Genomic DNA, 16,427 nt, shown 5'->3' on the forward strand with positions numbered 1-16,427 from the left:
AACAAGGCCCAATCACAAATATTTATCAGGCCCCTTGCTGATTGCCCTACATACACCCAATTCAAAAACTGCCCCTCGTTATGTTTAAAGCGAGATCAGCAATTGGTTCATTTTATGTTGCAGACATGCACACTACCTGTAGGCCACTGCAGGTCCTTATGTATGAGAATTCTTCGCAGAGTCCCATCCATGGCAGATTGCTCTATTTTGGGCTGCTTACCATAGTCTGTCCAATACATCATTCTGTAATCATTCCAAATAAATGTATCAAAACAATATAATTAAAATAAACAGAAGAGCATGACCATTTTAGTCCACAGTTCCCTTTAACAGATGAATTACAAAATTAAGCTTAGATAGTAAACTGTGTATCGTTGCCTGTTATTTACTATAATTATGAGAATAATAACAGCTATTTGAGCAAAAATAGATAATTGTTTGCACTAGCCACATGGTCTAATTAATTGTACCCACAGACTTTGATAGTCCAAGCCATCAATTAAATATTCCATGTGACGCCGACTCCCCAAAAGTGCTACATGTGATTTTAATTCTGACTAAACATTGGAAAGTTAGCAGAAGTGCCAGAAACTCTCAGGATTGTAATTGTAGCTACACTGCAGAGTTTGACAGGGGTGGGGAAAGGGATTGGGAGCTGATTTTAGACAGCTACTTCAGGTATTGAAGAGCCTCCAAGGTGCCCCAGGTAGGGTCTTGAGCTGACATTATACTTTAGCCCACACCCATCACAAGACACCATCTTGGTAAAGGAGCTTAAGTTTGTGCTAGGAACAGCTTCCCGTAGAATTGCGAATGGCATTGATTGCCACTTAAATTGGTCACCAGCACTTATGAAAACGCTGCATGGCATTTTGTTGCATTGTGGTAGACCTAATACCCCCTCCTCACAGCAACTAGATGACTAGGAGTAAACAAGCAACTTGCTGTTGGAGGTTTGAAGATGACTTCTGAAACACGAGGGACATTCTGGGACATGTTGTAAAGACTTTGCCAACACCATCCACATTTATTCTGAAAATTCTCTTAGGACTTTATTCAAAAAATGTTGTATTAATCTACCTGATTGGACATCTTATTTGAGTCATCAGGACAATGAGAATTTTTAAAATTTATTTATTCTTTCATGGAATGTGGATGTCACTGGCAAGGCCAACATTTGTTGCCCATCCTTAATTGCCATTGAACTGAGTAGCTTACTCATTTCATAGGGCAGTTAAGAGTCAACCACAATGCTGTGGATCTGGAGTCACATCTAGGCCAGACCAGGTAAGGATGGTAGATTTCTTCCCCTGAATGACATTAATAAACCAGTTGGATTTTTACAACAATAGATGATGGTTTCATGGTTACCAATTTTTAATTAAATTTAAATTCCATCTGCCATGGTGGGATTTGAATCCATGTCCCCAGAATATTCACCTGGGCTTATGGATTACTAGCCCAGTGACATTACCTTTATGCCACCATCTTCCCTAGATCTTCCCATTGGCCTTGGCTATCTTACTAAGGGGCCCCTCTTGGTCTCTAGAAGGAACAGAAGGAGAACATGTGGCCAGGCAAAGCTGGACCAGCTGCTGCAAGAGAGAAGGGCAGGAGGGTGAGGTGAACTGTTTTCCCACTGCAGGTACAGATCATCCCTCCTCCTCTGGCAAGGTCCTACCCACTTACCTCAAGGCGGAAGGGGTGGGGGGCGGCAAGGGGTAGTCAGGGAGGTGCAAGGGGTAGTCGGGGGGGCGAGGGGTAGTCGGGGGGGGGCGAGGGGTAGTCGGGGGGGGTGAGGGGTAGTCGGGGGGGGCGAGGGGTAGTCGGAGGGGGGGGCGAGGGGTAGTCAGGGGGGCGAGAGGTAGTCGAGGGGCGAGGGGTAGTTGGGGGGGGGCGAGGGGGAGTCGGGGGTAGGGCGAGGGATAGTCGGGGGTGAGGTGTGGTCGGGGGGGGCGAGGGGTAGTCAAGGGGTGCGAGAGGTAGTTGAGGGGTAGCTGGGGGCAGGGCGAGGGTAGTCGGAGGGGGGGGGGGCAAGGGGTAGTTGAGGGGTGGTGAGCATTAGTCGGGGGAGTTGGGAGGTAAGTGGGAGGGACTGGGAGTCAGTTCTGCAGTTCCCCAGGAGTTAGACTAAGATTTTTCAGTCTAACGTTTTCCTGGGTAACTATCCATATAGATCCCACTGATCTGTTCGAAATCTCCATCTCGAACTCAGAGTTGGAGACTTTTACGGAGGGTCCCGTGCAGCAAGGGAACTGCCTGTTGGAAGTTCAAACTTCCTGGATAATCTCCTCAGAAGTCAGCATACTGGGGGTTCTGTGGAGTCCTGATGCACATCTCGGGTTGTCTGCTAGGTCTCCGACGATCTGGAGACCGTAAGAACTGGACCATTGACTTTTCTTTCAGGTGTTGCCTCAGCTGCTACATATTTCCATCATTTTCTGTTTTATTTTAGATGGCCAGCATTTGCCGCTACACATTATTTAATATTTCAGAGTGGGTAAAGTTAGTTACATTCACAGGTTGGTGGGCGTGTACCACTAGTGACCCTGTTCTCATAAGTGTGCATATTGGTTTCCTGAACACAGGTGAGCAGCTTGAGCAATATAGCGGCATACCCTCTGCTGGGATCAACAGCAATCGCACAGGGTTTGTCCATCATCCCAGACACAAGTCTTTTGTACTTCTGTCCATTAATCTTAGCCACATAAATGACATTTCTGAAAGAATCGGTCCAATAGATATTTTCAGCGACCCAGTCAACTGCGATGCCCTGTGGTGCTTGGAAGCCAGGAATCTAAAATAGAAATGAAAATTGGATTATATTTGCTTTTAGAAGTTGCAGTTATCCATTTTTTTCACAAGAATATTGTTTGGGGAAATGTAAGTGTCAAATGTTTGATTGAGTTACAATAAGGCAGTTTGCCAGAGATCTTAGATAAGGTGTTACTTTATCCCCAGCTTTGGTGATTCTAAGGTACCTGGTCTACAGCTCAAATGTTAAGTTACATTTATTGGAAATATCTTGCATAGCACCTTTCAGAATCTCAGGAGATCCCAAAGCACTTTATACGCAATTTACACACAGCAAGGTCCCACAAACAGCAATAAGATAACCTATTTATATAATGATGTTTGTTGAGAGATAAATGTTGGCCTGGAGACCAGGATGACTCCTATACTTTTCTCTGAATAGTGCCATGGGATCTATGGTACTTGGTTTAAACCAAAAGACACCACCTCTGTCAATTCTGCACTGAAGTATCTGCTAATGTGCTGAAGTGTCTGGAGTTTGCCTTGAATTCAGGCCCTTTTGACTCAAAGGTTCAACTGCTAGCACTACGCTAAGCCTGTTCTGTTATCTATCCTCACCCATTTGAAAACTCAGAATTTTAAAAATTGAATAAATGAATCCACATGAGCAGGTCAAGTAGAGCTACTCTCGTTCTACTACTGGTTCTCAGCAGGGTGGCTCTATGGCTGTTATACTTTTCTACATATGTTTTGCTTTTGAATGACAAATGCTGCACATAATGGTTACAGAGAGGATTGGAGTGAGTAAATTAAGCATTCATTGATTTACAATCTCTCTAAAATTGATTCCTATACTAAAATTCTCTCCACATGGGATTAATGTGAAAGGAGGGTCAATTCATAGTGCAAAACACATCGCATCTATGCTACCAATCGGATTTCTAAGAGGTGTTTGGCTTGATTTGACCCACAGTTCCAAGTTTAAAATGGACCACAGTCACTCTGGTTTTTTCTATCTGGCTGCAAGGTATGAAGAAGATTGCATTACTGGAGAAAATAATGTACAGTATTTGCTCATGGATACTGTACATGCCAGCTCTTTGGCAGAATTTGGGAGTATGCTCTGTGCACTTACACACAGATAATTCTGATTTTATGACATTTGGAAAGATAACTTTTGAGAAGGCAGCTAATTGATGTACATAACATAATTAACCCGCCAGTAAAATGATGAGCTGCAAAAAGAATCCTCGGATTTCACACAAGTTAAAGATCAGGAAACAAGTCAAGTTCAGCCCATCTCCATCCTGTTAACCACATACCACATTAAATCAAAATCATATATTTTCAAACCCTTTATTGTAATAAACAAAGCATGAAAAATGCTATATTCATTACTTGCACAAAGGATTTGGACAGCAGCATTACCTGCATTGCTTAATATTGGGTAAATATCCCCTTCCCTTATTTATGACTCGTCTGATACATGATGACTGCTTGACCAATTTAGATGTTTTATCTCTCTGACTATTGGGAAAGCAATAGGAACATGCTTTTGTCATTGACTTCCAGAGTTAAATCGTTTATCAAAGCGGCAAGTTCAAGATCCCAAGAAAGCAGCAGCGGAAAGCAAGGTGCTTCTCTCCGGGCAGGAAAAGAAAAGCACATTGTGCCAAAGGGTGGATCTTGCAACAATAGCAGGGACCTCTTAGTTCAGGAAAACACACCTCATGGGAAAGGTGGGGGGTGGGGGGGGAGGTGGGGAGAGACTGGTTGCCCTTCAATGAGAAAAAAAATGTTAAGTGGGTCTTTGATATTCAGTTTCATCTGAAGCACCAAGCAAAATCAGTGAACCCAGAACACATTCCCATTTTGTCCCATCCAGTGAAAAAATGATACAAGTGGATTTTTGCCACTACATGTTCATCAGTCTGCTGCTGCTGCATTTTAAGAATAATTTGGTGGTGGAATACAATGATTCTGTAACCAAAAGTACGGTCATAGGAAAGCTCCTAGATTTCAAGCCACAGACTGAAAATGTTCAAAAACACCCTTTGAAGACACTTCTGCAATTTTCTGCGGAGCATAGATCCTGTTATGGGTGATCAAAAGAACCGTAAAACTGTTACATGGATAATGTACATTAAACCCCTGGTGCTGTAGGAGATAATAGCATATAGCGTCCATATTTATTGAAAAGTGTCACAAAATTCATCCAGTGTTCTCCCATGAGTTAACTCTCAGTATTACAACACAACAGCACTCAGCCTAAAAAAAAAGCCAAAACTGTAACAAAGAGAAATGGTAAACTAAATGTTAAGAAAGATAAGTAAAACAATGGTTGATAAAAAAAAGTACAGCTATTAATTGTAAATTGTATTATTAATGCTCTTGCTATTAGAAGTTCATTCTGAAAGATTTAATGGATTAGTGCTTTCTTGAAATTACATTCAGATCTGTGGCATCACTTGTCTGTCTCTTCCGTTTGTCTGAGATGTCTAAATAGGAGATTTTGCCTGTGTGCTCGTTGGTCCAGAAGATCTTTTTGCCTTTGATATACACATCCATCATACTAATTTTGACAGTCTCATCTCCTTGAAACACTTGTTCATAGGCTGAGTTGGGATCAAATGGGTATATACTACGAATTTCATTTCTGGTCGCAATGTAGAGCACTTGATGTTCTGAACCTGCATGAAGATTACAAGGAGAAAATATTACATTAACTTACAGAGCTGCACATTTAATGTTTTCACTCATTTTATGGATTACTAACATAGAGCAATTTTCAGGCAAGTGTGGGCCATTATTCTATTTAATGTATTATCCAACTTCCCATAAGATTATCTTAACGTCTACAATTATTATGAATCGAATAAATCTGAATCCTATTTGGTGAACGGAACTTTCCTGTTAAACTTTGTCATAGTATGTTATTCTATCACCCTTTCTGGGCACTGCACACATTTTGTGCATTTATTGCTGCATCACAGAAAAATAATTGCCTGATTTTTTTCCCCCTTTTTTTTCATCTCTAATTTGAAATCATGTGTTCAGAAATTAAAGAACAAAATGTCATGTCCACCAAACCCCTGATAAGCTTAACTTTTATCAAATCAGGAATCAGTCTTCTCTTCAAAAGAGAGAAAGGTTTCAGGGTAGGTAACTTCATAAGAACATAAAAACATTAGAAATAGGAACAGGAGTAGACCATTCAGCCCCTCGAGCCTTCTCTGACTTTCAATAAGATCATGGCTGATCTTCTTGTGTTTTGATTTCCACATTCCCATCTACCCTGATAACCTTTGATTCCCTTGCCTAACAAGAATCTATCTACCTCTGTCTTAAAAATATTCAATTACCCTGCCTCCACCACCTTCTGAAGCAGAGAGTTCCAAAGTTGCACATCCCTCAGAGAAAAAATTTCTCCTCATCTCTGTCCTAAAATGGCGACCCTTATTTTAACACAGTGGCCTCTAGTTCTGGATTCACCCAGTAGAGGAAACGCCCTTTCGACGTCCACCTTGTCAAGGCCATTCAGTATCTTGCATACTTCAATCAAATCACCCCTCACTCTTCAAAACTCCACTGGAAACAAGCCCAAACTGTCAAATCTTTCCTCATAAGACAACCCACTCATTCCAGGTATCAATCTAGTAAATCTCCTCTGAACCACCTCCAATGCATTTACATCCTTCCTTAAATAAGGAGACCAAAACTGCACATAGTATTCGAGGTGCGGTCTCACTAATGCCCTGTATAACTGAAGCATAACATCCTTACTTTTATGTTCAATTCCTCTCATAATAAAGGATAGCATTCCATTAGCTTTCTTAATTTCTTGCTGTACCTGCATACTAACTTTTTGTGACTCATGTACTTTAGAACACCTAGATCCCTCTACACCTCAGAATTATGCAGCTGTTCTCCATTTAAGTAATATTCTGCTTTTTTGTTCTTCCTGCCAACTTCACAATTTCCCACATTAAACTCCATCTGCCAGATCTTTGCTCACTCACTCAACCTATCTATATCCATTTTCAACCTCCTCATGTCCTCTTCATAACATAATTTTCCACCTATCTTTGTTTCATCTGAAAATTTAGCTACCATGTCTTTGCTCCCCTCATCCAAGGCATTGATGTAAATCATAAAAAGTTGAGGCCCCAGCACAGACCCCTGTGGGACTCCACTTGGCACATCCTGCCAAGCCAAAAAAAGACCCATTTATGCATACTTTCTGCTTTCTGCCAGCCAGCCAATCTTCTATCCATGTTAATATGTTACACCCAACACCATGCACTTTTATTTTCCATAATAACCTTTGATGTGGCGCCTTATCAAATGCCTTCTGGAAACCCAATAAAATATGTCTACAGGCTCCCCTTTATCCACCGCGCATGTTACTCCTTCAAAAAACTTCAATAAATTGGTTAAACATGATTTTCTTCTCACAAAACCATGTTGACTCTTCCCGATTGCCTTGAGCTCTTCTAAGTGCCCAGCTATAACCTCTTTAATGATTGATTCTAACAACTTACCCATGACAGACGTCAAGCTAACTGACCTATAATTTCCTGTTTTCTGCCTCCCTCCCTCCCTTCTTGAATAGAGGGGTTATATTTGCTACTTTCCAGTCTGATGGAATCTTTCCAGAATCCAGTGAATTTTGGAAAATTAATAACAGTTGGACTACCTCATTGGCCATCTCTTTTAAGACCCTAGGATGTAGTCCATCGGGACCCGGAGACTTGCAAGCCTGCAGCTCCATCAATTTGCTCAGTACCATTTCCCTAGTGATTTTAATTTCACCAAGTTCCTCTCTCCCTTTCACCTCCTGATTTGCAGCTATTACTGGAATGTTTTTTGTATCCACTATTGTAAACACAGAAGCAAAATATTTGTTCATTTCTTCTGCCATTTCCTTATTATCTACTATTAACTCCCCACTGTCACTCTCTAGAGGGCCAACACTCACTTTATTTATTCCTTTCCTTTTTGAATACCTGAAGAAAGCTAGCTTCCTCTCATACTCTAATTTCTTTCTCCTGGTTAACCTTTTAATCATTCTCTGCTGTTCTTTATATTCTGACCAATCATCTGTCCTGCCACTCATCTTTGCAGAGTTATATGCTTTTTCCTTACATTTGACGCTTTCCTTAACTTCTTTAGTTAACCACGGATGGTGGCTCCTCCCCTTAGAATTTTTCTTTATAATAGGAATGTAGTTATTCTGAATACTCTGAAATATCCCCTCAAATGGTTGCCACTGCTTCTCTATTGGCCTATCCTCCAGCCTAGTGTCCCAGTTCACTTCATCCAGCTCAGCTTTCGTGCCCACATAATTGCCCTTATTTAAGCTTAATATACCAGTCTTAGACCCACTCTTCTCCCTTTCAAACTGGATTCCTTCATTACCCTGTCACTTTAGTTCTGAAATTAATGTAGCAGCCTGCTTTTGCACACCCTCCAATTACTTAATAATCTTTTTAAAACAGGAAGAGTAAAACCGCAAAACAAAAACAAAAATACCTGGAAAAACTCAGCAGGTCTGACCAGTTCTGTTGAAGAGTCATACGGACTCGAAACATTAACTGTATTCCTCTTTGCAGATGCTGTCAGACCTGCTGAGTTTTTCCAGGTATTTTTGTTTTTATTTTGGATTTCCAGCACCCGCAGTTTTTTACTTTTATCTTAGAGTAAAACCGCACTCTGCTCTGTCTCCTTATTACCAGATATACTTTTAGAGTATAGTTTTCTTCATTAAATTATACACTGAGCAAAACATCCTAAAATTCTGTTCACTTTTCAAAGTGCCTGGGAAGACAGCAAGGATATTAACCCGACCACTCAGATACCAAGATCTTTTTTTCTGATATGACATTGATGTGACCTTTCAAGCTAATACATAATACACAATAGCTTCCCAACACAAAGTTATATAACTTCACATTCTGTATTAAATTGCATCTGCTATTTCTCTGCCTACAGACTTAACTGTTTTAGATACATTTTGAAGTTTGAAATATTAATCATCTTTTGCCATGCTCCTGGTTTGGAATTGTTGGCAAATTTGGCACTTTGGACATGATTCCATCCTCCCAATCATTTATAAAATGATAAAATGAGTAGTGGCCCCAAGCCCGGTGCAACACAAGCACCTACCCATGCACCACAGCTTACCGAGTTTACCAGCCAAATCCTAGTCAATCAAATATATTGAAATTAATTCTATTGGCCTGAATCTTAAAAAATAGTCTGCTATCTGAGACAGTGTCAACTATCTTTCTGAAGTCCAGATATACAACACTCACGGTCTCACCCTGATCCGCTAGATCTGTAACCTGCTCAAAGAAATTTAACATGTTGGTTAGGCAAATCTGCCATTCCTAAACAGACTCTAGCTAATTAGCTAAACTCTGGGTTCTCACCCTTATACTATTTCTCATCACAGTTTGTACCAATGTCCTTGCAATTGAGCTAAAGCTATTACAACTGTAATTTGACATTAAAAATAGATGTCACATTTACTACTTTCCAATCCTCAGGGTGAGACCCAAACCAATGAACTCTGGAGAAGTATGGTTTGGGGAATCCCCTTCTGCTGAGGCAATTCCTCATAATTACAAAATGAACGTTGAGGAAACCTGAAGCATTATCTACCTGCAGCTTCTCCAACCTCCACAACATATTCTCCATTGATCTCAAACATTTTTGGTTTACATTCACTGTTCAACTATATATTTTTTTTTGGAATGTTTTATCTTAATTCATCTTGGACTCTGTAGAAAAAAGTGATTTCATATTTTGGCAACGTTTCTGTACTCAGTCCTCACTGATAACATTGTTACCCATCAGTCTCCCTATACCTACTTCTGGCGTATTTGCTATCCTCCTAGAGTTACCTCTGGCAACTAAAGGCTGAATTTTGTGGAGGTGACGGGGTGAGTGGTCTTGTTTGCCGGCTGGAGAGGCAGCAAAAGACCCACATTGCCTCCTTTGGGGAAGGACCACCGAACCACAAGCCAACCAAGCAGTTGAGAGGCTACCGACGGGCCTACCCAGAATCAGGACCCCAGGGCTGGGAAGTCCCACCCACCGAGAGCTGCCAACCAATCAGAGGCCTGCAGCTCTTTTGTTCAACAGCGCCACCAGGGAGGTGATGGTTGCTGCCAGAACAATAGCCACCAGAGGCCCAGGATTGTGGAGCAACTCAGGAAAGAGGTAAGTAATGGTGGGGGAAGGGGATTTGTGTGATGGTGGTCATAGGGTGGTGCCTTGATTAGGCACTAAGTGTCTTTGTATGAGGGCACCCTCCCCTCCTTGGGAGATGACAAGCAGCTTGCACAGATTTACTTGTCATACTCCCTGCATGGCAACTCTTTTGAGTACAATCACAGTTCTTGGTTTCCGGGAGTGGGACATGAACCCACAACCCTCTGATTCAAAGGCGAGGGTGCTATGGACTGAGCCACAGCTGACACCTCCCCTGCATGGCAAGAGGGGCAGAAGGAAGAGGCATTTAAGTGGTCATTAATTGTCCCTTAAGGACCTGAAATGGTGGCATCCAGGACTTAATTTTGGCAGAGGTGAGAAGGCAGCAGGGTACTCACACCCCACCCCCCAGCCCGATTAAATACTCTCCTCACTTCCAAACACGTCACTAGAGAGGGCAGAAGATTCTGCCTTAAGTTTCTCCATCTGTGGGGTTGAAATTGGTCCTCATTGTACCCATGTTTTCCGTCATAAAACATGTGCAAAGAGAATTGATTTATCAGTCTGATGGCCTGTGCCCAATCTGCAAAGGCCTTAGTTTCACTGTCAGATTCATAGATTACAAGTTTAGGCTTTGTGTGGAAATCGTTGTGAGCACAGTGCTTATGCTCTATGAATATACAAATTAGAAGCTTAATTCATGTTAAAGGATTGAGAAATGAGTCCACAATGTGCAGAGCAGGCATTGGGCCTGTTTGCTCAATTCTCCAGCATGACCTGCAGCTGGCAGTTACATTTTCTCTGGTTAAAGGAGGATCCGGAGTGTTCCCTCTGCCTCCACAGTCCTGGAAATTGGCCTGCAGAACTTACTAAGAACTGCTGCAGCCCAAAATTCATTTTTCTCAAGGCTTCCCGCAGGCAGCTTATTCGAAACATGCAGATGAGGCCTAATTTCAGGCCAGCCGACGGCCTTTTTGTTTGTGCCCAGGCTAATTTCTAACCCCAGTGTCTCTATCAATAACTTTTCCTTTCTCAGTTTGTCTTTATAGATCTATTCTTTTACTGAACATTTTAAAATGTTTTCTGATGCCTCTTAATACTTTGGTAACTTTAGTTAATTACACAGGTTTTATTCACAACTTATTTCAAGGATAAATTGTTTATCCAGTCCAGAAGCGTCTTTAGAATGTTCTTTATTTTCTTCCACATGCGATTTGCTAAGTATATATAAAAGTTTTTTATGTAATATCTCGTAGACTTGAAGTTAGCTCATTTAGAATGTTGCTCTTTTTATGTTCTGCCTTCATCATGACTGTGGTCACTAGATCCCAGATGTTTCCCTACTTCTATTTGACTTATCCCTCCCTCTTTAATAACAAATCCAATACTGCAGTCTCCTTCGCAAATGATTTTCAGATGAGTCTCACATCACTTCAATAAATTCTGGCTCACAACCTGTCCCTGCTGTATTGTTGGAAAGAATGAAATCCTTGTGATCACAACTTCAAACTTATGTACTCATTTATTTTATGACCTTCACAGCAGTATACCTATCTCCTCTGGTAGCCTATAGCATATTCCACTCACTAACTTTTCCCCCTTGCCATCTTTTAAATCCAACCACACACGCTCACAAAAGCATTTTCAATGTCATTCTTTGCAGTTACCGATAAACAGTGTCTATCCATCATTCCTTCTCAATGCTTCCAAAGCTCACACAACCCTGTATCTTTCTTCACTCTGTGAAGTGCCTTGGGCATTTTGCTACATTAAAGATGCTATATAAATGCAAATTGCTTCTCTTTAACTACATTTCAGTTATTTCTATAAAATTGATTTACTGCCTACAAACCATGTTTGTTCCTTACGTTTCTTGCATCAAACACACTTTAAGTCATCCTTTATTATTCTTAGCTGGTGGCCTGATTGCTTTTGCCTTCCTCCCATGTTAACAGTTTTAAAATCTTTCTCATTGTGTTATTCATCCTTTTGCTAAGATATAAGTACCACCATGGTTCAGTTGAAGGATGCCATATCTGTACAGACTTCCATTGCCCTAGTAGTCCTAGGGTAGAATTTTCTGCTTGGCGTGCGGGCTTGCACCCGGCACGCTTGAGCGTGAAATAGCGCGCAATGACGTCGGGCGAGCATCCCAGCATCATCGCGCACTTGCGCAACATTTCGTTTGGCAGGCGCACGCAAGAGTTGGAAGCACGCCCGCCGACAATTAAGAGGCCTATTAAGACCATTAAAGTATCAATTAACAGGGACTTTTCGCTGCCTGTCCAACCTTACAGCGGGCGAATCAGCCAGGCGGCCTTTGCACATTTCAGGAAACCTCATCCAAGGGCGGGATGAGGTTTCTGTAATTAAATTTTAAAAAATAAAAATCTATGCACAGAATTTTTATAACGTCCACGCACAGGTGACTCATTCTGATGCGTGGACATATTTTTCCAGATTTTAAATTCTGTCTTGATTGATTTTAAATTTGTCAGCTCCCTGAGGCAGCAGGGAGTTTTCTTTGCACGCTACCACATGCCCGCACTGACTTCAGCGTTCACACTCTTCCGGCCCCCACCCCGGCAGCGCTGAGCTTTTCACGCTGGCTGGCTGTTAATTGGGCAGCCAGCGTGAAATCATGGTCGGGGGCCGATCGCAGGCGACAGCCCGTTCCCCGGCCGCTCCCAGGCCCACCAATCGTGGCCACCTACCGACCCGAAGTTCTACCTCAAGTCCCAGAAAAGTGAAAGCATTCTTCCTACACAGTGTCTTAGGCCACAAAAACAGAAAATGTTGGAAACCCTTAGCAGATCAGGCAGGGTCTGTGATGAGAGAAGCAGAGTTGAACTTTTAGGCCTACGCAATTTCGTCTGAAGTTTCAATGAAAGGTCATCGACCCAAAATGTTGGGGCAGAATTCTAACCCCTGGGCCCCAATCCCACTGTTGGGATGAAATGCAGGTCACTGCTTAAGAAATGCCAAATGAGATTTTGGACGAGGTGGCTAATTAAGGGAGGCTAACTTAAAGGCTATTTACCTCTGGAAGCCCAGTCCAGCCAGGAATGGTGGGTGATCTTCTGAGTTTGAAGAACCAGTAGGAGGCCATCCAGCATTGAAAAATCAGCAGCCCCACCAACAGAGATGGGTGCTGGTGAAGTATAGAAAGTGCGAGGGTGCCTCGATTCCTGGTCGCCACCCACAAAAGGGGGATCTAAGAAGGGCTGAAAAGTTAGGAGGGAGAAAGCCTCCACAGGAATGGGCACTGCCACAGTTGTGGCTATTTATTAGTGTGATGCCTTCCCATTGCCTGAATAAATGAACGCTGAGTCTCCGGCTCTGATAGCTGCCTGGCCTGCCACTGGGAGGCTGTCCCCATTTCAGGGATAGCCTCCTGACCTTGTACACTGGCTGGAAAACCCAGATAGCATTGGAGAGTGCACTTAACTAAGTCCTTGAGGGGTTAAATTGGCTACATACCACAATCGTTCAGGTAACCAGTCCTGCAGTCACCCATCTGCTGCAGAATCTTGTGGAGGTGGAAATGTGTTGGGGAGCCAGCCCGATGGGATTCCCTCCCGACTTAGGGCCCTCTACCTCCAAACCCACTTCCACAAGACTCTTGAAAATCCTGCCAGCTAACTCTGTTTCTCTTGCCACAGATACTGCCTGACTTGTTGAGTTTTTCCAGCAGTTTCTGTTTGCATTTCAGATTTCCAGCAACCATTTTTGCTTACATCTCAGGCCATGTTTATTCTGCATGATCTAAGTAGTCGAGCAAGTTGCATGAGAAGCAATCCTGAGATTGCTACCTGGATGTCATTCTCCTTCGACCTCCATGTTGGTTGTTATGATCTGGAATGCACTGCCTGTAGAGATGGTGCAATCAGATTCAATATTAACTTTCAAAAGAGAATTGGATGAATACCCTGAGGGGAAATATTTGCAGGGATATAGAATGGGGAAGGGGAATGGTTAGCGCAGTTGGCTAGCTGGTTAACGTGCGTTTCAGAGTAACACTGACAGTGCAGGTTCCATTTGTGCTGGCTGAGGTAGACTTAGGGTCTGGAAGGCAAAGGCAAACCACCACTGTTGTGTTATGGGTTTGTTTGGTATCTCATAAATGAGATCTTGAGACTTGTATGAACTACTTATTGGTAATCCTTAACTATATACAGATCCTAGTTAGTGCCATGCATAGTGTTGCTCCATGCATGTCCCTTCTAGGCTGTTCTTCGAGTCTATTACCATATGACTCAAACATCATTCCATGGATGGTGCTATCCTCCAGTCCCATGTTAACCCTGCTGAGCACCTTTACATTACAATGGGGTGCAGGCACATGCAACAACCACTGACAAAAACTGCCAGGCAAACAGCTCAGGATGAGGCATCAGCAGACAATGAGCCAAGGACCTGCCTCCAGACAGAGCACACATGAATGAATGAAGAAGGAGATTGGAACTAATTGAATAGGGCTTTCAAAGAGCTGGCACAGGCAAAGTTGGCCGAGTGACCTCCTTTCAGTGCTGTATCATTCTATGAATCTGTGACAGGTCTTTCTCATTGTTCATGAAATTCCCTTCCAGAGATCACCCCTTAATTCCTATTTTGACTTATGGCTGATTATCCTCCCTAACCTGGAGTTCTTTCCAATCATCATTCAGCAAAATGCCATCTGAGTAAAACACTGATTCAACATCTGTGATAATTATTCACATCAGGTCTCACTCTACTTCCCTAAATTTTACCACAGTAACATTTTAAAAGCAGTGCAGATCTCTTTCTGAATTTTCAAAGTATCTTTTAGAATATTAAAAGCAAAATATAACCCAATAGTAACTTCAAGCACCTCATAATAGGCTTTGTTTGGTGTTATGCCAAAACCTTAATCAACTTGTTTTTTCAGAAAAGATGTAAAACCATTATAGATAGACTTTTGGCTCTCAAGTCAAAACACTTTGGATACAAAGATAAAAGGTATGTGGGGCATGCAGGAAAATTACAGCACAAAATCCCTAACTATAAATATAAAGAAGAGAAATGCATGCTGAAGCTTTACAGTGGCCAGAAACTTGAGATATATGCACAAGTACCGGAACTTTGAATGATAAGCTATTGACTTTCCAACAAATATTAGGCGTTGCCCGGGAACAAAATTCAAAAACTGAAAATGCTGGAAAACTTAGCAGGTCAAGCAGCATCTGTGGCGACAGAAACAAAGTTAACTTTTCAGGTCAATGACTATTCCAGTCAGAACTGGAAAAAGTTAAAGGTATGCCATGTTTTAAGCAAGTACAGAAGCAGGGAAGGGGGAGGCGGGCGGGGGGTAGAATAAACAGGAAGGCTTGTTATAGGGCGGAAGGAATAAATGACAAAAGGATGAGTGTGCAAGGCAAAAGGAGAGGGCAACAGGGTAAATAAATGAAGCATATAAATAAACCGCTAAATGAAATTCGTTACAGAAAACTAGGCTTTCAATAAAGCTGGATAAATAACACCTGCTGTGCTTCTTGCCTTTGCTTGCTTTCCATTTTTAATGAGCTGTTAATGGAAAGGATAGGAATGTGGAAACAGTTCATTTTCTCACTTAATTGCTGTCGATTTTCTTTTTGATGTGCTATTCTGTATCACTAAGAAAGGATTGCACTAGCTGTGTGAACAGGTGTTATCTCTAAATCAGTTCATCCATTTTTAACAAAACACAGGGTGAAGAGTAGTTCACGTCAATTAATGAAGTAATACTTGATTTTGCCATCAGTTTTGCACGCAAGATGAGTATTTATTTTTTCCCTTTGAGTTTAAGATTTAGAATCGAGAATCATATACAGAGAGGGAGACCATTTGACCCACAGGGGGAATTTAATGTACTCCCCCCGTGGCAAGTTTGTTGGCTTTGGTCAAGTGGGAGGATGGTAGCTAAGGACTCTCACCTGCCGATTTCCCAACACTGTACCAATTAAGTCTGCGGTGGGAAGGCTTGTAAATGCCTTCCCGCCCCAGTGTCAATTGACACCCTTAAGTGGGCAATTAATGTCCACTTAAGGGCCTCATCCTGCTGCTTCTGCTGGTTTTCACTCAGCTGCAGGCGGGGGACTTGCCATGCAGGAAGCCTGGAAAGCAAACCCTGTCGGGGCTGCTTGTGAGCCCTCGGGGTGGCCTCTCATTCAAAGGTACTCAGTGCCCCGATCGAAGGGCCCAGCATTGGGATGGGGGCTGTGGCCCTGACAGCTACCTCCCTGACCTTGCTGCCAATGCCCCTCACCCCGTCTGCCCAAGTCCCCCAACCCACCATCACTCACCTGTGCCTGGTTCCATGGCGATTTTAGGCCTTGGGGGGTTTGGGAGAGTGGGGGGGGTTGTGCATTAGCAACAGAAGCAACCACCTCCCCACTGGCACTGCGGAGCAATGAAGAGCTGATGGTTTCTGATTGGCTGACAGCTCTCGGCAGGCAGGA

The 16,427-nt window shown here is 42.5% G+C and overlaps 1 protein-coding gene across 1 annotated transcript in view; it reads right to left on the minus strand.

Moving 5' to 3' along the window:
* LOC144686788 (low-density lipoprotein receptor-related protein 1-like) overlaps positions 1–16,427 on the minus strand; it is a 1,926,687-nt gene that overhangs the window by 90,133 nt on the left and 1,820,127 nt on the right. Inside the window, exons 76-78 of the mRNA XM_078552493.1 lie at positions 5,203–5,444; positions 2,619–2,797; positions 137–243 (exon numbers count right to left, since the gene is read on the minus strand). Of these exons, the coding sequence (XP_078408619.1) occupies positions 137–243; positions 2,619–2,797; positions 5,203–5,444 (528 nt within the window). The remainder of the gene's footprint in view (positions 1–136; positions 244–2,618; positions 2,798–5,202; positions 5,445–16,427) is intronic.

The sequence above is a fragment of the Cetorhinus maximus genome, chromosome 11 (genome assembly GCF_964194155.1).
Source record: "Cetorhinus maximus chromosome 11, sCetMax3.hap1.1, whole genome shotgun sequence".
Taxonomy (NCBI): Eukaryota; Metazoa; Chordata; class Chondrichthyes; order Lamniformes; family Cetorhinidae; genus Cetorhinus; species Cetorhinus maximus.